We start from the raw sequence: 19,932 nt of genomic DNA on the forward strand, positions 1-19,932 counted from the left end.
GTAATCCATTTTATTCTGTTACTTTTAAAATGATTGTGAGTTGACCTATTATAAAGATGAAATTGTTTTTTTAGAACATCTCGGAGAAATGTATTGACCTATTTTAAATATGTAGCAAGTCTTATTGTGCTTTTTAAAACTGTACACATTTTAAAACATCAATAAAATGGTTCAAAATGACCTAGATAATAATCTTACCTTTAAAATGTATAAGTTAGGTTAAAGAAAAATTGATTATTTTGAACGTACAGTGTGCGATGTCATGAGTTTGAAAATTGAAAACGATACACAGGTATGGCAATGGCTTCCCTCTTAAGTCGAACTCAGCGTAACTGCTGTTTACTGCGAATGCTAGGTATCTCACTAGTCGTTACTCTCTTTGTGGCCGCCTGCATCGGCAGCATCATATTACTTGATAATAATATGAATATTGAGAAACATATATTGTACTACCACAGCAATTGACTTAATTAAAACTATTATTTGCCTACATATTATATTAGGTATCTATTATCAAAGTGTTCACAAGTATTTATAATAACATTATCGATTTATCAAAATTAACTTGATATTTACCAAATGTTCCGGTGTATTATCTTGAGAAAAAAATAGCAATTCCAACATACATAACTCAAAGACCAAAGTCTAACAACAATAATTTTCAACTGTCGTGTCACCGCATGAATGCACAGTCATGTTATATATTAATATTATTACTATTATTTACATACAACACACAAATATGTTTAGAATGCAGTCTTGTCTCGTGCAAGCAACCTTAAATTCTCTGTCGTTATAAAAAAAAATTTAAATTTACTCATATCATCCACCAGATGATGTTTAGTTATGTAATTAGTTTTTATAGACATACTTTAATAATATGGTATACCATATTATATATTATGAACTAACTTATATTATACAACACGTCTATTAACTGTATTTTATTAGTTTTGTGATGGATTTCAAAATTTGTACATAAAAAATAAAATAATTTATGTTATTTTCATAAACATAAGTATGCTGACGATTATTGAAACTTTTTTTTTGAATTCACGCCAGCAACACTAGTTATAAAGTATTTAAATTCCTATTGTATTTGTGTATGCTACCTAACTATTTCAATCTGATTACACTTGTAGCAACTGATTTTGTTTTTAATCCATTTTTATTATGGAAAAAAAAATATATAACGATTCGACGTGATTAATGTTACTTGTTTGCATCCTATGGGTGTTCATACAAATACCACCGCAATATAATGTACATATATATATATTATATATAATATATATATAATCATATATAATGTACGTTGGTGTGCACGAGGCATGAGTTATACAAGTATTTTCATTTGCATCGACATCGATATTAATAAACGCAACTATCCTATTTTATTCCGGATATTTTATACGAATATTATATAGTAATACAACGTAATATTTTTCATCAAAATAACTTTTTTCAAACGCAAAGTGTTCGCGCATATTACTATATGCATTATAATATTAAGCAGACGTCAACTCCTGCGCAGGTGCTTAAATATACGCAAAAGGCACTCAATACAACGCGTGCTGTATGCGGCACACCCGCACTGCAGGGTGATAAAATACGTAATGATCGATGTGCAAAATATATATCAATCAAATCTTGCCAGTTCGGACCATTTGGGCAACGATGTCGGTGCTTATAAAGGTATATACCGGGTATATTACGTACAAACCACCTTCAACCATGACGTATACGCGCGCGCCTAAGCACTCGACCCACCTGTCACAGATCGACGACGTACCTACTCGTGAATAAACGTTCGTAATTTGCTGTCAACCGTATAGGTATGATTTACGGAGCATAATGTTGTATATAGGTAACATCGGTGGGTGCATAATCCACTAATTCCGGTGTGGTGGCAGGGCAGGCCTACCGTTGTAATTTATATAGTAAAATATCTCTTAATACGCATATTTACTAAATGCATATACCTGCGCATATAAGTATTTCGTTTCCTGCCGTACGTAGGTGTAATGCGCGTACAACTGTGACATAAATAACCGACGAGAAAAACACAAAATCAATTCTCTGTCAAAATTCCCGTCATCAATTAATAATATGTTAGTACGGGAATGTTGATAGTTTTGCGCTACAAATGAATACATTAGTAACGTAACCATCTCGTAATATATGTATACATTAAACGGAGTGTCTCGTTATCTGTGGAGTATCACCGTTAATAATTGTGTTTCATTTAAATATTGCAGTTTGTGGAATCATATTCGAGATACGCGATGATTATAATTTATTTACAATGTAATAATTTATATTTTTATATTTTAATATCCGACAGATAGCGAATTAGCTATAGAGTTAATTTATTTTAATATTTTAAAATTTGAATAAATTACTTAACATTTTTCATAAGGTAGTTTAGTAATTGTGTACAAATATAAGTTTAGACACGAAGCTATTTGAAGAGTGTAATATAGGCCAAAGCTGTTTGGTGGGTGCGTCTTGGAGGACGATCACGTAATGTCATATAATATCGCCATCGACGTTCGTGAACCATATATTCAAAAACTCATATTAATTACTGTCGTGTATAATACCTACATTTATTTCACTACTTAAAATATCATACGGCTCTATACGTAATATTTATTATTTTTAATCTCTATTTTAAGCCAACTGTCTCTAACCACTAACTTGGTTGAAGCACTGCAATGATAAAATATGATTTTTGAGATTACGGATGACCACCAACTATCTTTCAAAGGTGTTCTTTAAGAACTATCTTATATCTTCATACACTAACCACCACCTCCGCTCGCGCCCTTAAAAAAAACTCAGTTGTTCATGCTGTCAATTTTTGCTAACACGACTAAAATCTAAACCGTGCCGTCGTCGACGATTATTTTACGACCACCTTTGTGTACGCGTATATAAATTACATTTCGCGTATAAATATGCGCGTGCGCGATGGTACGCACACACACACTGGCCCACACAAGACGCGCACATACAACTCGTAGGGCACCGCGCGGCGGGAAAGAAGTGCTCCCGGGAGTAGTTTTAAAATGCAAACTTGCCGGTATGTCCCAAGAGACGTTCGACGCCTTCGGGCGTTCAGCCGGTAAACAAAAGCCATGTGCACGCGAGATAACAACAATAACGTGCTATATAATATATATATATATATATGTATATTTATATGCTGTGCTCGAACGGGAGAAAGACTATAAGGAAGACGGCGGCGAGGTGAGGAAGGTATGGAGAGGTAAGCGCAGGTACCTCTGGGAGGCGACAGTATGATGTGCGCTCTCTACCGCCCCCCCCCCACCCTACTGGCTGCGGGGTTGCACACGCGTATCCCCCGTAGACTAATATGTCAGCGAGCTACCGTTTTCCGAAGGTTACCTCTATACGCGAACGGCACCCCGGAGGCCGTTCGACGACCACCCCGCACGCTGACTACCCGACTCTGCCACCGCAATCCGACTTTACCGCCCGACGCACTGCGGTCTCCTCGTACGTGTATGTATATAGAAATATTATTATACCGTTCAAAATACGTAGAGGTATATCCATTATTTTATTTTATTTATACCGATAAACGTGCGTTAATGTCGTATTGTAAAGAATATACGTATATACAGTACGCGCGGGATGCCATTAATGGTTTCGGCAAGACGCGCGTAAACAGCTGCTCGCGCCCGTCATTGGTGTTGGGCCGGAAGGGAACGCGAACTAGTTTTTCGCCAAATCGTCCGGACCACGAATATTGTACCGCGATGTGTACCTATCCAACCAAGTTAAACGTACGGATGAGCATATCATACCAATAAGTGCATATATGTTAGGCAGGCGCATATGTATGTGGCGATCGCGCCGTACACATCATGCATACTATGTAGCGCACACGTCTGACCCTTGCCGACAAAAGCTGCACCGGTGCATGCAGGGTGAAATCCGGTAATGTACAGGCGGTGCAGTGTGCGTGTAGGACTCATCAATTCTCCTAGTGGTTTCAGGAGTTGCGAACCGTATAGGATGCGAGCGAGTGACAAGCAGCGGCTTTTGCGTATAGGTGCTTGCGCGCGTGCGTGTGTGTGTACGAGAGAATGCGTATGTATATATGCGTGTGCGTGTGTGTGTGCGAGTGTGTGTGCGAGTGTGTGTGCGAGTGTGTGTTGGACGAGAGGGGTAAGAGGGGTTTAGTGACGGCTGCAGTGGTGGTGAAGTGGGGGGGGGGGGGCGAAAGCGCGAGCGTTACTCTGGGGAAATTGCTGCGCCTCGCTAAGCCACTCTGATGGAGTTGCCGGCAATCCCAGGTGGCCGGCGGCCTCTCGGCTTATCTGCCCGCCCCTCACCATTTTCCCACCGCGACCGACATCCACCACCGCTGCCACCGGAACTCTGAATTCGCACCGGTCGAACCCGAGCCCAGCCGCCCCCGCCCAAACACTCGTACACCGACAACGCCGCGCACCCGAGCCCACTCACCCCCTGCGACTGGTCTGACTCGCCTCTCCACCGTCGGCACCGCCGTCTACGTCACTCGAGAGGATATCTGCCGCAAGCGGAAGCTCGGTGCTTTTATTTTTTTCAGACGCCACCACCGCCCGACGAAGGGCTTATCATAACAACGTCGAGTGCATGCGAAACGAGTTGATTCCCCGACATCGACTAATTGAAAACCGCGCATGCCATATTATGTATAATATAATGTACCTATACATCTGCTACCTATGGTATATTTATTATACGTTCCAAGGCGTATGTGTGTTTTTTTGACTTTTAAATAAAATTCGTATACCATCGTAGTAAAATATATAGGTACTATACATACACAAACTATATAATATGTATGTTGTCGTCACGCGTGAATATTGTTATGCTTTCTTCCATATGCTTTACGGTTGTAATATTATAATTGTGTGATTTCCAACGAACGGTATTCCGTATTTATACGAACGTCTGGTCGAATTAGACGTGCTGGTTTATTATTGCATACATCCTGGAAGATAATAACATATCGAATTATATTGAACTACCGACGGATTGCGACGATTCTATAATCAAACATTTATCATAATAATTATGGATGTTTTATCAATTGATCATACATACGTTATCAGTATCACTATCTAAGCCACAAGCCAATCTTCAAATATAAATTTCACTTATGAAAATCTTAAAAATCGTCTCAAATTTATTTTCCATTTGTACTCAATTAAATACATAGGTACTTCTTTATTTTACTATATGTTTCCCCAACTATAAACACATGTTTTTAATCATAAATCGATTTTTGTTATATCTATATCAATATCAATTGATATACTTACATAACAAGTATAAGATTTAATTATAGTTGAAATTAAATTAATTCTATATTCATGTTTTTTATTCTAAATATTGAAATTCTATTCATTTTTGTCATCCATATATATATATTATATACTGTCACATCACCATAAATTATAATAGTATTTATAATCTATATGTATGTTTCATACTTACAATTCTTTTAGAACCAACCTTTTCTGTATTTGGTTCTAAACTTTCTTATGGTTATCATAATTTATCTCGTACCATCATGCAATTATACTTGACCAACATTAACATCTATTCCTTTTATTGTATAGTACTATTAGTATTTATCATATATACTTATTATAATATTCAACTATTTTACTTTACTGTAATTTATGTAATTACTAAAAATCCGAACAAATATTGTATTAAGCTTGTATAGTTCTATTATAGTTATAGTATAAACACTATTTAATGAAAATATCCAATATTCTAATACAATTAATTGTCAGGTATTTCATTCGTTCTAATAAACAGTTAAGTTCAACATTTCAGGTTAAATGCTCTCTTATAATATAGGCATCAATAATTAGACCATTAATTACATATGCATGACCAATATGGGCAACCGCATTCCCAACAAAAATTAAAAAATTACAAATGATACAAAACAAATTTCCTAGAATAGCTCTTAAGGCCTTATGCGAAACAAACAACGGCACTGGAATACTTAACTACTTGGATCAATGAACAATTAAAAAACTTCATTCGAAACTAGAAACAATAGAAGGTGCCCTCCACTTCAACATTGAGAAAAGAACCAAACCGCAGACTAAAGCTACCACGGCTACAATAAGATGTTTTGCTTGAAGCAGTTGAAATCCAGACTCATAATTAAGCTAAGATGTATCCGTAAACTTATTTGTAAACTGTAATTAATTAATTAATTTTATAATATTGTAAAAGCATTGTACAAATACTTGGTGTATTGAAACAATTACATTAATAAATTTAAAAAACAAAATAAAATAAATAGTTTATTGGAAAAAAGTATTTTAATAATGATAATATATTGCAGTTTTTCTGTTAAAAATAATAACTACTATCAAAATACTCGGCTTATTCCAAATAAAAAAAAAATATATTAAAATACAAACTATACTTCACCGGTTACTACCTAAAATTGCATTTAGTTGTTATAAATTACATTATGATATATACATATAAACTAATTTAACCTTAATTACACTTATTCACTTTGATGTACGTACAACAACTACTATTCTTATAAAATACCAGGATCATAAACTCATAAAAGTATAGTGCATGTACCTAAATTGCCTAACCAATGCGCCGCGTTACTATAATTGTATTAATATTAAATGACTTAGTACTGTATAGGTGTGTTATTGTTACGCTGTCATGCTATAAAATATGTTGAGTAAGTAAACGAAATACAATAAACAGTTATAAAAAACTGATCAATGTTATATTTTAATGATCAAGGCTTCAGAAACCTATAGGTACAATATGTCGGACCGGCTAATCCTATATAGGTATATTAAAGCTATATAATTTATTAAATTATGTAACATACAATAAATATTAATTTAATTTAATTAATTGATAAATATTGTGAAATAATATCACCAGATTCAATAATATGAATGCTTGAAAATGTTACCTATTATCTCATCAAACATATGCAATTTAAAATTATTTACTCGCGTTGCCACGTATAATATACTTGTTATGTAATACAATTATATTTATTTAAGTAATCTGATATCAATTGACTACGAAAACAATTAAAAATAGAATTTTATAAAAAAAAAATAGTTTAATGTAAATTTAGTTGTTATACTGTTAGCGATTCATATCCGAATTCAATATCACACATGCAAGTATTATTGATATTTGATGATTAACTCGGAAATGGTTGTTTAATTACCGTGCAGACATCAAATAATACTTATACAATTTTTATTTATGAAATTTTCAAGATTAATTTACTAATAAAATATAATAAAACAAAAATCGTGTATATCAGAAAACAGCTGACGCGACTACGAGAGATCGGTGACAGCAATGATCCCTGATGGCTTCAACGCATTCAGGCATGACAAATTACTGTTGTGGAATAAGCGGAGTCACCTCGCTCAACTTCTCCTACCTTCTTCGTTTTAAATTACGTGTGGATAATCTTTCCGTTTCCTTGTACGGCCAAAAAGGCATTTAAGTTCACCACAATGCTTTATTATTAAAGATATACAATCTGCTTCTACAGTGTACGTTTCAAATTATTTTAATTTTAGTTGCCTCTAAAATATGAATGTTTCGTGTACCGCATCATTTACGTCTCTCGATATTATTATTAATTATAAAATAAATATACATCAAATTTATTTGTGATTTGTTTTTAGAAAAATCTCCAAACTTTGTGTTATAAAACTAAAATATTATAGTAGTATATATACATTTTAAAATTCATAGATATTTCATCGTATAAAATACTTTATTTATAATGTTTTTAAAACGTATTTTTATTTTATTTTATTTTTTTGAATACTGAATTTTCGTATAATACGTATTACGTTAAATAAACTACCACTGTGGAACTGCAGTCTGTTGTATACTATATCATATTTACATTTGTGACATTTTTAAAAATAATTATAAATCTTGAGATATTAGGTATTAAGGCAAGGGTCTTATGTTTTATCGACATAAGTATCACTAAACATTTAAATTGTCAACGTATTTAATTGATTTGCTTATTTAATTTTTATATTGAAAAACCAAATAAACCAGACATTTGGAGTCAAACCAAACAAACACTATTCAACGTCCAAAGACTGAGAAAAACGTTTATAACAACCACACAAATATATTTAAAACCATAATAGATTTCATGATGAAAGGGGTGAAGAGGGCATAAAACTTGTTTTTCGAGTCTGTAGAATGCAATTAATCAGGCGCCGAAAGCGGGGCACGATGCCCCGGGGGGATACCACAAGGCGCATACCTAATATTGACTTGCCCGCCGTCGAGTCGTTTTACGCTACTGCTGCATGTGCCGTGAGGGTACCCGGGAAAAAGAGAAAACGCGCACAAGAAAAACTCTGATTAGTCGGCAAACCCCTCGAGAACCATAACCCCCTCGAATAAAAGGTAAGTTTCTCTATCCCGCTACGCCATACCGATGGTTTTTTCCCTCTTTTTCTTCTTATCTCTTCGCGCTGTAATTGAAATGGCATCTCTCTCTGGCCTCTCTCTCTCTCTATCACTCTTGCACTCTTACTCCCACTCACTGACACTCACTTTATCACTCTATCTCTCTCTTTGGCCTTTACCACTCTATCTCTGCCACTCGTTATATATATATATATTTATGTATAAACTTGTATATATTATACATATACATCATTCAAAGATAATATTACACCAGGTCTTGATATATATACACATATTTTTCTCTTCCATTATAAACGATAGAAAAAATATTATGAAAATCGTTTAAATGGAATTTTAATGGATATGATGTTTTCTTTTTTTTTTTTTTACTGTACTTTCAGTAAACCTTTATAACATATACCAGTAAAACGAAAAAAATCGTGAAAATAGATAGAAAGAATGATAGAGTACGTAAAAAATAAATAAGAGAAAGAAAACTAGTGAAATAAGTGTGTGAGCGTGTACAGTTGAAAGAGCCAAATGGACAGGCTGCAAAATATAATAAGAGAAGAGATGAGGCACCTGAGAAAGAAATAGTCTGGGAGTTTGCTCATGGTGAGTGTAGGTGAGATGGTTAAGCATTGATGGTGGGGAATGCGAAAGGATGGAGAGAACAAAACCGTTCCCATTGGCATAATGAAACACGTATATGAACCATGGAAATACCGCGTGAAAAGCGGCCAATTTAGTTGAAACGTAACCTCGCGTCGTCGTGTCAGGCTCACGGTGGATGTGGCGTGCAGTAGTGGAAATTGCAAAAGGGGTTATCCTGCACCTCGTTTCTTCGTTACGGCCGTCCCCCAGGGACACCGAAAATCCCCCTGGCACCTGCGGGAGCGACTCGAAAATCCTGGGATTTTATTCACATATATGTGCTGCTGGGACGAAAACCTATATATATATATATATATATATATACATGTACATGTAATACACGTGCATATACCTATGACCTACCGACGAAAATAGAAGAGAAAACGACGCGCGTGTGTGTGTGCGTGCGTGCGTGCTTGTGCATACGTTTATATTATGCACAAACACCTAAAAAGAGGGTGGAAAATCGATGTTTTTATGATTTTTTTTTAAATTCCTTATATTATTATTATCCTTATTTTTTCATTTTCACTCACCTGTAGGAGATAGTGGAGGCACGAGGTCTTCGTCGTCAAATACGTCTTCCGCGTCAAGATTTCCATCTACAAAACATAAAATATATACAAATATGAAATATATATTACGCGTGTGTTATTAATACGAAAATATTATTTCAGACTTGTCGATCATCTCAACACGACAACACTATAAGATATGTATATAAAATATTATTATGCAAGAGAAAAACATCAAAAAATAGTTGTATATCTAACACGAGACTATATTACGTGTCCTGCACCAAATAAATATATAAAAAATATTAACTATCAAAGTAATACATTTTAATAGATCCATGTCTACTCAATTCCAAAAATCTTATTAAAAGATTTGACTTAAATTTGTACATAAAACAAAAGAGCAAAATTATTAAAATTAATTTCATTAAACGTTTGTTTAAGAATTATGACTCATTTTTTAAACTAATAAAACTGATAAACTGTTAACATGATCAATTATTTAGCCGAACCAATAGGCACATTCTTACCTTTTAATACTCTCATTATCATATTCGTATTCTATTATCATTCATCAATTACAACTATTATGATTATTATAATAATTAATTATTATAAACTAATTACTGTACAATCGTTTTTTATTATTAAAAAAATTTAAATATCCATATGGACTATTGATAATTACATAATTTCACCAATTATACAAATAGTCACATACCTATAGATACTTTAATACTTATAATATTAAAAGTCATTTAACTATTTATCCAGTACTAATATAATATCATAATTTCATCAACCTTTAGTTACGGAATTAAATATTTTTTTTAAACTTAATTTGAAATATAAACAGTACATTTTCCAGGGTACATGTCATATAAAACTTAATCAATTTAATATTTTAATTTATTTTTAATAAACCATAACTTCTAAATATATTAATTCGTTAAATTATATGAGTAGGTATGACAAATATAAGTTTAAATTTCAAGCATGGTACTTCTATTTCAGACAATATGTTTTGTTCCTCTATATTAATTAGTAATTAAAACTAAAATATTCTTAAAGTATTCTCATTTAAACTTTAAACTTAAAATCAAAAATATATATATCCTATAGTTATATAGTACCTACCCGTACATATTTCGATTCAATGAAATGTCAACTTAACATTTTCTAAATAGTGGTATCTTTACGATGTCTTGAAAATACTATGATAGAGTAGAAGTGATTTTATGACCGCTTAAAGGTCATCAAAATATACATTATTTACGGCGTTTTTCGTTCAAAAATAACGTACTATTGAACGGTCACTAAAATACGAATGAAGTATAACATTTTAATTTATTTACAGTTCACCACATAATAATAATGTTACACATAACTTATTTAATTTATATTATTTTTTCGAATCTAGTGAAACCCGTCATAATTCGGTACACTATAATGCACAGTCCTAATTTGTTAAATTTGAATACAATATTTTTATTATCTATTAATTTGGTCACTGTAACGATGAATGAGTGAGTATTGTTTATATCTGTACAAAAGTCGAATTTAATTTAACCAACATGCATTATATTTACTGCATTGTATATTTATAGATTTAACATGTCGTTTTATATAGATACCTATTTGCACTACGTCAAATTATGATAAAAAAATATATTATGATGGTTGCCAGTATACGTATTATTAACCTACGGTTCTTACGGTTACGAATTTACGATGACATAATTCAACGTATTGTATTCTCGTCTTCCACATCGTCGACGGGAAACCCACCGCCCTACGTCCAACATGATTCGCCACATTACATTACACGCTACATTACATCGCCACTAGCTCAATAATTGATTTAATGACCATAAAATATTATCAAATTTTTATAAACCAATAACCATTGTACCTATTTATTAATTTATAATTTCTTATAACACAGTCGCAAACCATAAACATTATAATACACCGATATATATTATAACCTAATCTTGTGTGAAGACGAACATTTCAAGTCAATCAATATTAAAAGTATATAGGTGGAATGGCGAAAATGCACGCATTATTTTGTCGTAGATGAATTTTTTATTACCTACCTAACAATAATCATAATACGATGGCTCGTGTACCTCGGGGATAAAATGGTATTATTTTAATCCAAATGGGAATAACTGCGATGGGATTTCGATCGCGACTATTGCACGCGGTGTGCATAAGTGCAATGCAATGTATCCCATCAAAACGATCATTTACTTGTCGAATATTTTATCCTAATGGCTGCAGGTACAATAATAATAATGATAATAACACAACGCATAATGCTAGCAACGCCAGCGAGTGCGTTGTTTCCGAAAAACTTGTACTCCATATTATGCGCGTCGCGCACCAGCTATATAATGCTAATATATCCTGCAAAACCGCCCTGGGTATACTATACGAGTGCATTAAGCCCTCGGATAATTCCAATTCCACGTATCATCCTGTCATCGTCGTCACAGCTGAATAAAATATTTTTCTGCCTGTCGTGAGATTTATTCCTACTCGAACTGCATTTTGCGTCACATAGGTGAGCACTTCATATATGTACCTAATGGACAAATGCGTTTCAAGAGTAATTATCCGAAACGCCACAATATTACATATTATTATACGAGTACTGCGAATAGTGCGAATAGCTCGCACGGTTGGCACATTTCACGTGAGATATCGTCTGTGTACCTATCGTTATAATATGTACTGTGACGCCTACAATTCAGTCTTCAATAATTCAATGGCCAGTGACGCGTCCATCGCTATATAATAATATGTTGTATACGTGTTTTATATAAATATATTTTCTATTTTTAATCTAATCACATAGTGGACTTAACATGACCTTTCGAGCGTGGAGGCGTGGCATATCGATGTATTAGAATCGGTAAGACATTCTATGTATGCGGTGTATTACCTTAAAATCCTCTTCAGTTCTACCACCATGGTACGGTATAACTGGGTAAAAAAACTATAGCGTGAAGGGGGAAGCAATATAATTTATTTACCGAAATTATGTGATGATAATCCTGTAATCATAATCCATGAAAAAATACTATCGGGTTTTTTTAATAACCCACAAAACGTTATTATTATAAAACGGGAGAGCCGTGAAATAAATGCAGGTACTTTACGCAATAGTTTGAGAGAAAAGAATATTAAAAATCTTATATAAAATATACATATATCTAGGTACCTATGTTAAATCCAATTTTCATTTATTACAAAATATTCAATGATATATATTGACGGCATATCTGTGGGAGAGGTGTACGCACTCTCCATTACGCCACAGTCAATATCTATATTATGTATTGTTATATACTATAGAATCAAAGGTTTTTTGTCGGGCGAAGTATAATCAGTAATAAGAATAGCTAATAAGGATTTTCAAACACGTGCGTTGTTCAATATATTGTATAATGTATACTAAAAAAAGCTGACTTTTTAATAGAGGATTTTTCGTATGCGGCGAAATTTAATAATATAATTGTTATCTATAGTATACCGCGTTTCATTGTTACGATGCGAGATCCAATGGTTATTGAAACGCGTGTGCACCCCACTATATATATAAACTCAAAGTCGTGCTACAACCGAAACGCATTTAAGCCGTATAACGAATATTCTAAGAAAGTCAAAGCGGCCGCCTCCGCCGCCCTTAATAACAGATCCGGCGGTCGGCGATATACGTGAGCAGGGTACGTACGACTGGCTATCGCGCCCACCTCTACACCCTCCATATCAACCGACGTCTTCCACGAACCAACCCTCACCGCTGACGCAGCGTACATTTCATAAACTTGTACATTATTACCATAATTATTATTCACGCAACCGTAATTGAAAGTATTACTTCGTATTAGACCGTAAACACGCGCGGGCCGTAATAAAATACCGTGTCGAGGCGTCCTCCGCGATTCGTCGAAATTTCCGTGTCAAACATGACGTCCACCTGTCCACCACTCATCTGGTTTTATGTACGAATCGACAATGGTTAACAAAATAATATATTTTGTATTTTTGTACGAGTGGATGTTGCTGATTTATTTACAAGTTTTATATTATTTGAAATTTTACAAGCCAACGTGATACGACGCTTGAGATTTTAGACTTAGCAACGGGTAAAAAGAGACATCACTAATCAACTTAATGCATTTAAAAATAAATCGATTATATCGCACTGTTCTATGAAATTTCCTGCTGTTTTTAAATCTATTTATTTTTTAATCCAATAATTATTGATACCTATTTATTTTGTAATTATTTTTAACTTAAAATAAATTCCAAACATCATTATTATTTAAATTATAAGGGATTTCAAAGCCAAATATCACGGCGTACAGTAAAATAAACGATTCAATAACTAAATCTAAAAAAAGGTTTTAATTGATCTATTAGCGTGGTGATGTGTAATGAAATATATATTAATATAAAAACGTATTTTTAAAATAATATAACCAAACATAAACCAATCGTACTTTAATATACGTACTCCATTAAGAAATGTAAACACTGTTTTCAAAATCTTTATATAACCTAACCAGATTACACCTGAAACATGTCAGCTGCAGAACAACATTACGTTCAGACCAAAATATATGTCAAAGACTCAAAGTGTTAAAACGCAGAAAGCAAAAACGCTTGAGAGTCAGAACGAGATGCGAATTGGAGTGAACGACGACGAGAGGCGTGGCGATGGATGTTAAGTCCATATTGTCCAAGTCTGCAGTAGGCGTATATCAATAATACTCCCGGGACACAAATTGGCCGAGAAAAAAAATTTTCAAGTCGCCGAAAAGTACGAAGACTATGATTGCTATACAAGTGGTACAAATGAGATTGGAGTGCAATCGACGCTGCAAGTTTGTAATCGAAAGTCGAAGATAACACTGCAGTGTAAAATGATTGTCATATTCGGCACTGATTTTGCGAAACATTTGGCCGATGAGACAGTGTCACAATCACTGCAGAAAACATCAACACAGTTCCCTGATGCGCCTCCGAAAAGGGGGTTTTGTGAGGGCTGTGTAATGGTGATCGGCGTAATGTATATAGATGACTTAAAAATCGGACAGACATATAGGTATTATACTTGTTTAAAGTATAGACGAACGGTCGTGTATTCTATGATGGGCCAACTTTCTGCGGGTACCCCTAGTGTCACTCTAATTAACTCATTTGTAGTTTGAACGCTTATAAATCATTACTATAATTAAATATTAGTTCGAATTTTTCAAGCACTAAATTGAGCGGACCAGAATGTCGCTCCGCTCAGAATTTAAAATAAGACATTAAACCGCATAAAGCGATAATGTAAAACGCTAAATATATCGCCGATTTCGATCTAAAATAGTGTATTATGTGATAAGTATTAATAGCCAATTAATAATGTACCCAGTGTCGGCCTAGCCATGGCCACTAGGCCGCGAACACATCCGTGCCCCCCAGCCGTATTTATGTGGAGGAGCCCTGATATTACTAAAAATATAATATTTTAATTCTCATAAGCATTTTTTTTATGAAATTACATTTTTGGGTGCCATTCTGAAGAAATGCATCCAGGACCCTTTAAATATCAGGCCGACACTGAATGTACCAAAAACTACATAATTAGACATCAATTTAGATTCTTAAAGTGGTAGGCTGGTTACCTATTCCGCCTGGTAAACCAGGTCCCCCGACAAATCACAGAATTAACCACCACACAACAGGGCCGATGACTTTGTCGAGTGAGTGAGTGAATGACTATCTAGTTTTGACCAGACTCCATTTATATGATGTGCAGGATATATCCGTGACTATCCAATGAACCTTGTACACACACATGCAATCATTGCTTTATTAGGTTATACCTATATAGGTTATATAGTATCTAATGTGCTGTGTGCACGTGTCACGTATATATATATATATATATCATAATGTATACTGCGACTGTAACTAACGTATAAATACGTCATTTGACATATAATAACGAATAATATCGCGTATTACACGGGAATAGTATAATAGACGTGCTGTTCAAGGGTGGCAATGATCGCGTGTCACTGTACAATATAGCTCGAGGGACCTCTGGCGTCTCGTAGTTTATCACCGTGCGCGGACAAATCGCATTTTGTTATCCGCAGGCAGCGGCAAACTGTACGATTATTTTCTCCAGGCCGGGTTGTTTGGTTGGCGGGCGGGTAGGTGTCGATGGAGTTGATGAGAGGAGCAGGGGGTGAGTTTAACACGTCGCGTCCCGCATCTAACTGCAGTATATAGTGCTTGTCCAATCGGCCGCGCCCGCGCCAATATCTCCAACAGTAACGCCAATTAATCCAGCGACGCGTGAGTTCGTGCAGCAAACTTGACTTGGGGGAGGGAGGGGCCTAAGTAGTAATATAGTACATGGTATAACAAACATGATGACGTTATGTATAATATTATACAGTGTGTCCGTCGTGGCGCGATGACAGTGGCGTCAGTAGTAGTTGTACACTGCTGCTGCACATTAATACATTACAACCCCCTGCACATGAACGGCGTCAACCAGTGACACGAGTGTTGACAAATCCGTCTCTGGGGAGGGAGTGTAGGTGGTGTGGCCGTCGTTATTATATTATCATTTATTCATTATTGTTATTACCATCGTAAAACGTAATTGCACTTGCGACGGCACTATAATAATAATACTATTTACTTTGGTAGTGTGATGGCATCACATTCGATAATACTACGGCGGAAAAAAATGTTTAAGACGACAATATTCCGAAAAATCAATTCCCTGCATGGTTTAATGTGTGATAATTTATACAAGACAACGTGTCAAATTTAATTCCACGTGATTAAAATAATATAATTCAGTTGTTAAACAATATTCATAAAACTGTTTACGAATTTAAGTTGTAAGTTATATAATATACTTTTGTTCATATGGATCGACGTCTGTGATATTTGCACAAATTCATGAAATTCTCTACCCAAACTCCGTTTGAATGCCAATACTGAATAGAATAATATTATTTTAATTAAAACGAAATATTTGAGATCGTCAATTGGCATCGAAAAATGTTTGAATTTATGCACGCCCCTTTGAAAGTATTCGCGCAGTAAAATCTGGATAGTATTTAAGTTTTCCACGTGACTACTATTCGCCAACGTTTCAAATATTCCTTTTTTAATAAATATATATATATAATATTAACTTGAAGCACCGGAATTTGTATCAAAAGCGGATTACGATTCTAAAAATAAAGTTTCTTGGAATCACTTTTGATCATATAAATGCAGATACAATTCGAATTATATGTTCGCATCTATTCATTACATGAATTTTTGAGATGATAAAAAAATTGAATGCAATTTATTTGAATCAACAAATCACATTCATTTTGTTTCATTTTTTACTTTATGTTTTATCACTTTATGCAATCTACATACCTAATTAATAGAAGGTGGAATCCATAACAATTAACGGAAATGGGAAATTACGGTTTTTCGTATACCCAAAATGATGAAAAAATAAAATAATTCCGACATTTTAGAAACAGTTGGTAACAAAATTTATGTCATAATTTCATATTTTTAAGATTTTTGTAGTTTAGTTTACAGGCACTTTCATTTTAAATTTCAACTAATTTCAATGTGAATTATGAAAAGTTATAATTTTAATAGAAGTTATGTATTAAAATTAATAAATTTCAAACACCTTCAAATATTGTCATTTTCTTAATTGTAATTTTTATTCGTGTTCATATTTATCTTAGATAATATTAGGTACACCTAATGTAGTATATTATTTAATTGGATCTAACAACATCCTCCTCGTCGGTAATAATGTTTTAATGGTGGCTGAGGTATTTTAATTGAAATATAGTCTACCTAATTAGGAAATACTATAATATCAATATTTTCGGAAGATTATTTCACTTCCATATAGTCATATTTATTGCCGTTTTTCTTTATCTATTGGCTCAATATGAAAAATAAAATTGTTGATATTTTTTTTTTAATTTAATACCTACACAATTTCATCTAAATATTTTTATTTTTTAACTATTATTAACTTGCATTGAATACCTGTTAAAATAATATAGCTATGTGAATTGTAATTTGTATCAGAAGTCGGATAGTTGAGCATATAATATCATAGATACAACATGTGAACCGTCACAGAGTTCAAACGCTTGGTATAAAAATAATTATAAAATGTTTAAATATAAAACATATACTATGCATAGTATTATGATATCCTATAGTTTGTATATCAAAGTGTTATAATCATGATGTTTAGAGATTTTTAAAACTAAACTTTAAATTCCATTTCAATGATTTTTTCAAAATACTGTTTCTGGTGAATTTAAAATAAAATATGTACTCCAGTTTTTAGTATTTTATATGGACTCTTGGACTCATTAATAATTGTTTTTATATTATATAAACACAATATTGTATATACTGTATAATATATCATGTGTATATTTAATAAATATTATTAAATCGTATTCGTGTAATGGTGTACTAATATATAATTATTATAATAAATCAGATAGTTGATGTTATATAGATTTAACGGCAGGATACATTTTGAAATAACGTTATTACTATACGGTTAATTTTAATGGATATGAACTTTTATCTACATTCAATTAATTGGGAATTGCCTACAAACAAATATGCATCACGGACTCAACAGAAGACAACTTTTTTTTTTTTTGGTATTAATAAATAGATATTTGTTAAAATCACGTCAGACTAGTTAGAACTGAGAAAAAAATCGAAATTTCTAGGAATAACAGTGAAACACGCATGCTTTACAAATTTGATTTACCTTATATTATATTATGATATTATGGACATATACTTATAAATACTCGTAGATATATGTAACGCTCTCAGCTCCTCGTGGTCGTAAAGGAGAGAGATTAATTTATGACATAGCCGGGAGGTCATTTCCGTAAGGCGAACAACTGATCAACTAGCGATATAATAACATCGATTTCAAAAAGAAGGATTTTGAATTTACAGACATGGACGAGCACGCGTGCTGTTCGCCCGCAAGCTCCCGCGCCTCCTTACTGACCGGCTGAGCACCACATCTGTAGCACCAACCACCGTCTCCCCGTGAAAAATGTATCAGACATTATAGATACATTACAACCGTACGTGGTACGTATGGTTAGGTATGGTCACGTTGTCATATTGTCACAAGTAATAATAATAATAATAATAATAATAGTAATAATAACGATATAATATGTATCGGAACGCACTGCACACCGTCGTCGGGTTTAAGCTCAACGCCATAACTAAGTCGAGGTGGTCGAAACATTCGCTATTTTCCGTTTTTCATTCCATATGAGTATTATGCATGAAAACCCTGCAAGATATCATGTACCAATTCAAACGAAGTGAACGCCAACATGACGTTTATTATAATATATACATATCCTTCACTCTCAGATATCTTCTCTACATCATGCCTCCACTGAACCACTCGTTCGGTCGTGAATTCGTGATATAGGTTTGCGGTCGAAAAGGTTATACGGCGCCCCGATGAGACGCTAACGTGGCCACACCTGACCGGGTTTCCACACAACTCATACCTCCATTAAAACCACGCTTCCCAACCCGACCAAAAGACCCGCGTCTGACGAGCCCACACCCAAGTATATACACATATAATATAATTTATACGTGCTCACACACAACCGCACGGGCGCGCTATCATCGTATATATATATATATATTATTATACTCATGCAAGTACATATTATATATACGACGTACATCCCCCGGGGGACGTCAGCCGCCGAGACGCTCGAGAGACAGCAGCTGGTCCCCCCGCTGCAGTTGTGCCGCTGAGAGCAGCCACCGCCCACTCCTACCCACACACGACCGATATAACTCCACCGTCTTGCTCCGTATTTGCAACATACACATACACACACACACACACACACACACACATATATATATATATATACGCGCACCCCCTACGGACGCACACGCACAAACTGGCATCGTCGTCGACGCCGCGCCCGTCCGTCTATCGGTATATATAATATATATATAGTGTACCCTCGAGAGACCGGCTACGACGACGACGACAACCACGGTTTGTATACTATGCGCCACTATACTACTACTGCCACTTCTATACGACTGTATATTATTATTATTATTCTATATATACTATATATACGTACCTATATAGCTGTATAATACTTGTACTAACTATAATACTACTACTACTACAACT

At 34.2% G+C, this 19,932-nt stretch overlaps 1 protein-coding gene across 1 annotated transcript in view; it reads right to left on the reverse strand.

Annotated features, from left to right (window-relative positions):
• L (zinc finger protein Lobe) overlaps window positions 1–19,932 on the reverse strand; it is a 125,260-nt gene that overhangs the window by 99,322 nt on the left and 6,006 nt on the right. Inside the window, exon 2 of the mRNA XM_015511558.2 lies at window positions 9,675–9,740. Coding sequence (XP_015367044.2) covers window positions 9,675–9,740 — 66 coding nt within the window. The remainder of the gene's footprint in view (window positions 1–9,674; window positions 9,741–19,932) is intronic.

This window comes from Diuraphis noxia, unplaced genomic scaffold (genome assembly GCF_037042655.1).
Source record: "Diuraphis noxia isolate RWA-SAM2 unplaced genomic scaffold, SU_Dnox_SAM2 contig0002, whole genome shotgun sequence".
NCBI lineage: Eukaryota > Metazoa > Arthropoda > Insecta > Hemiptera > Aphididae > Diuraphis > Diuraphis noxia.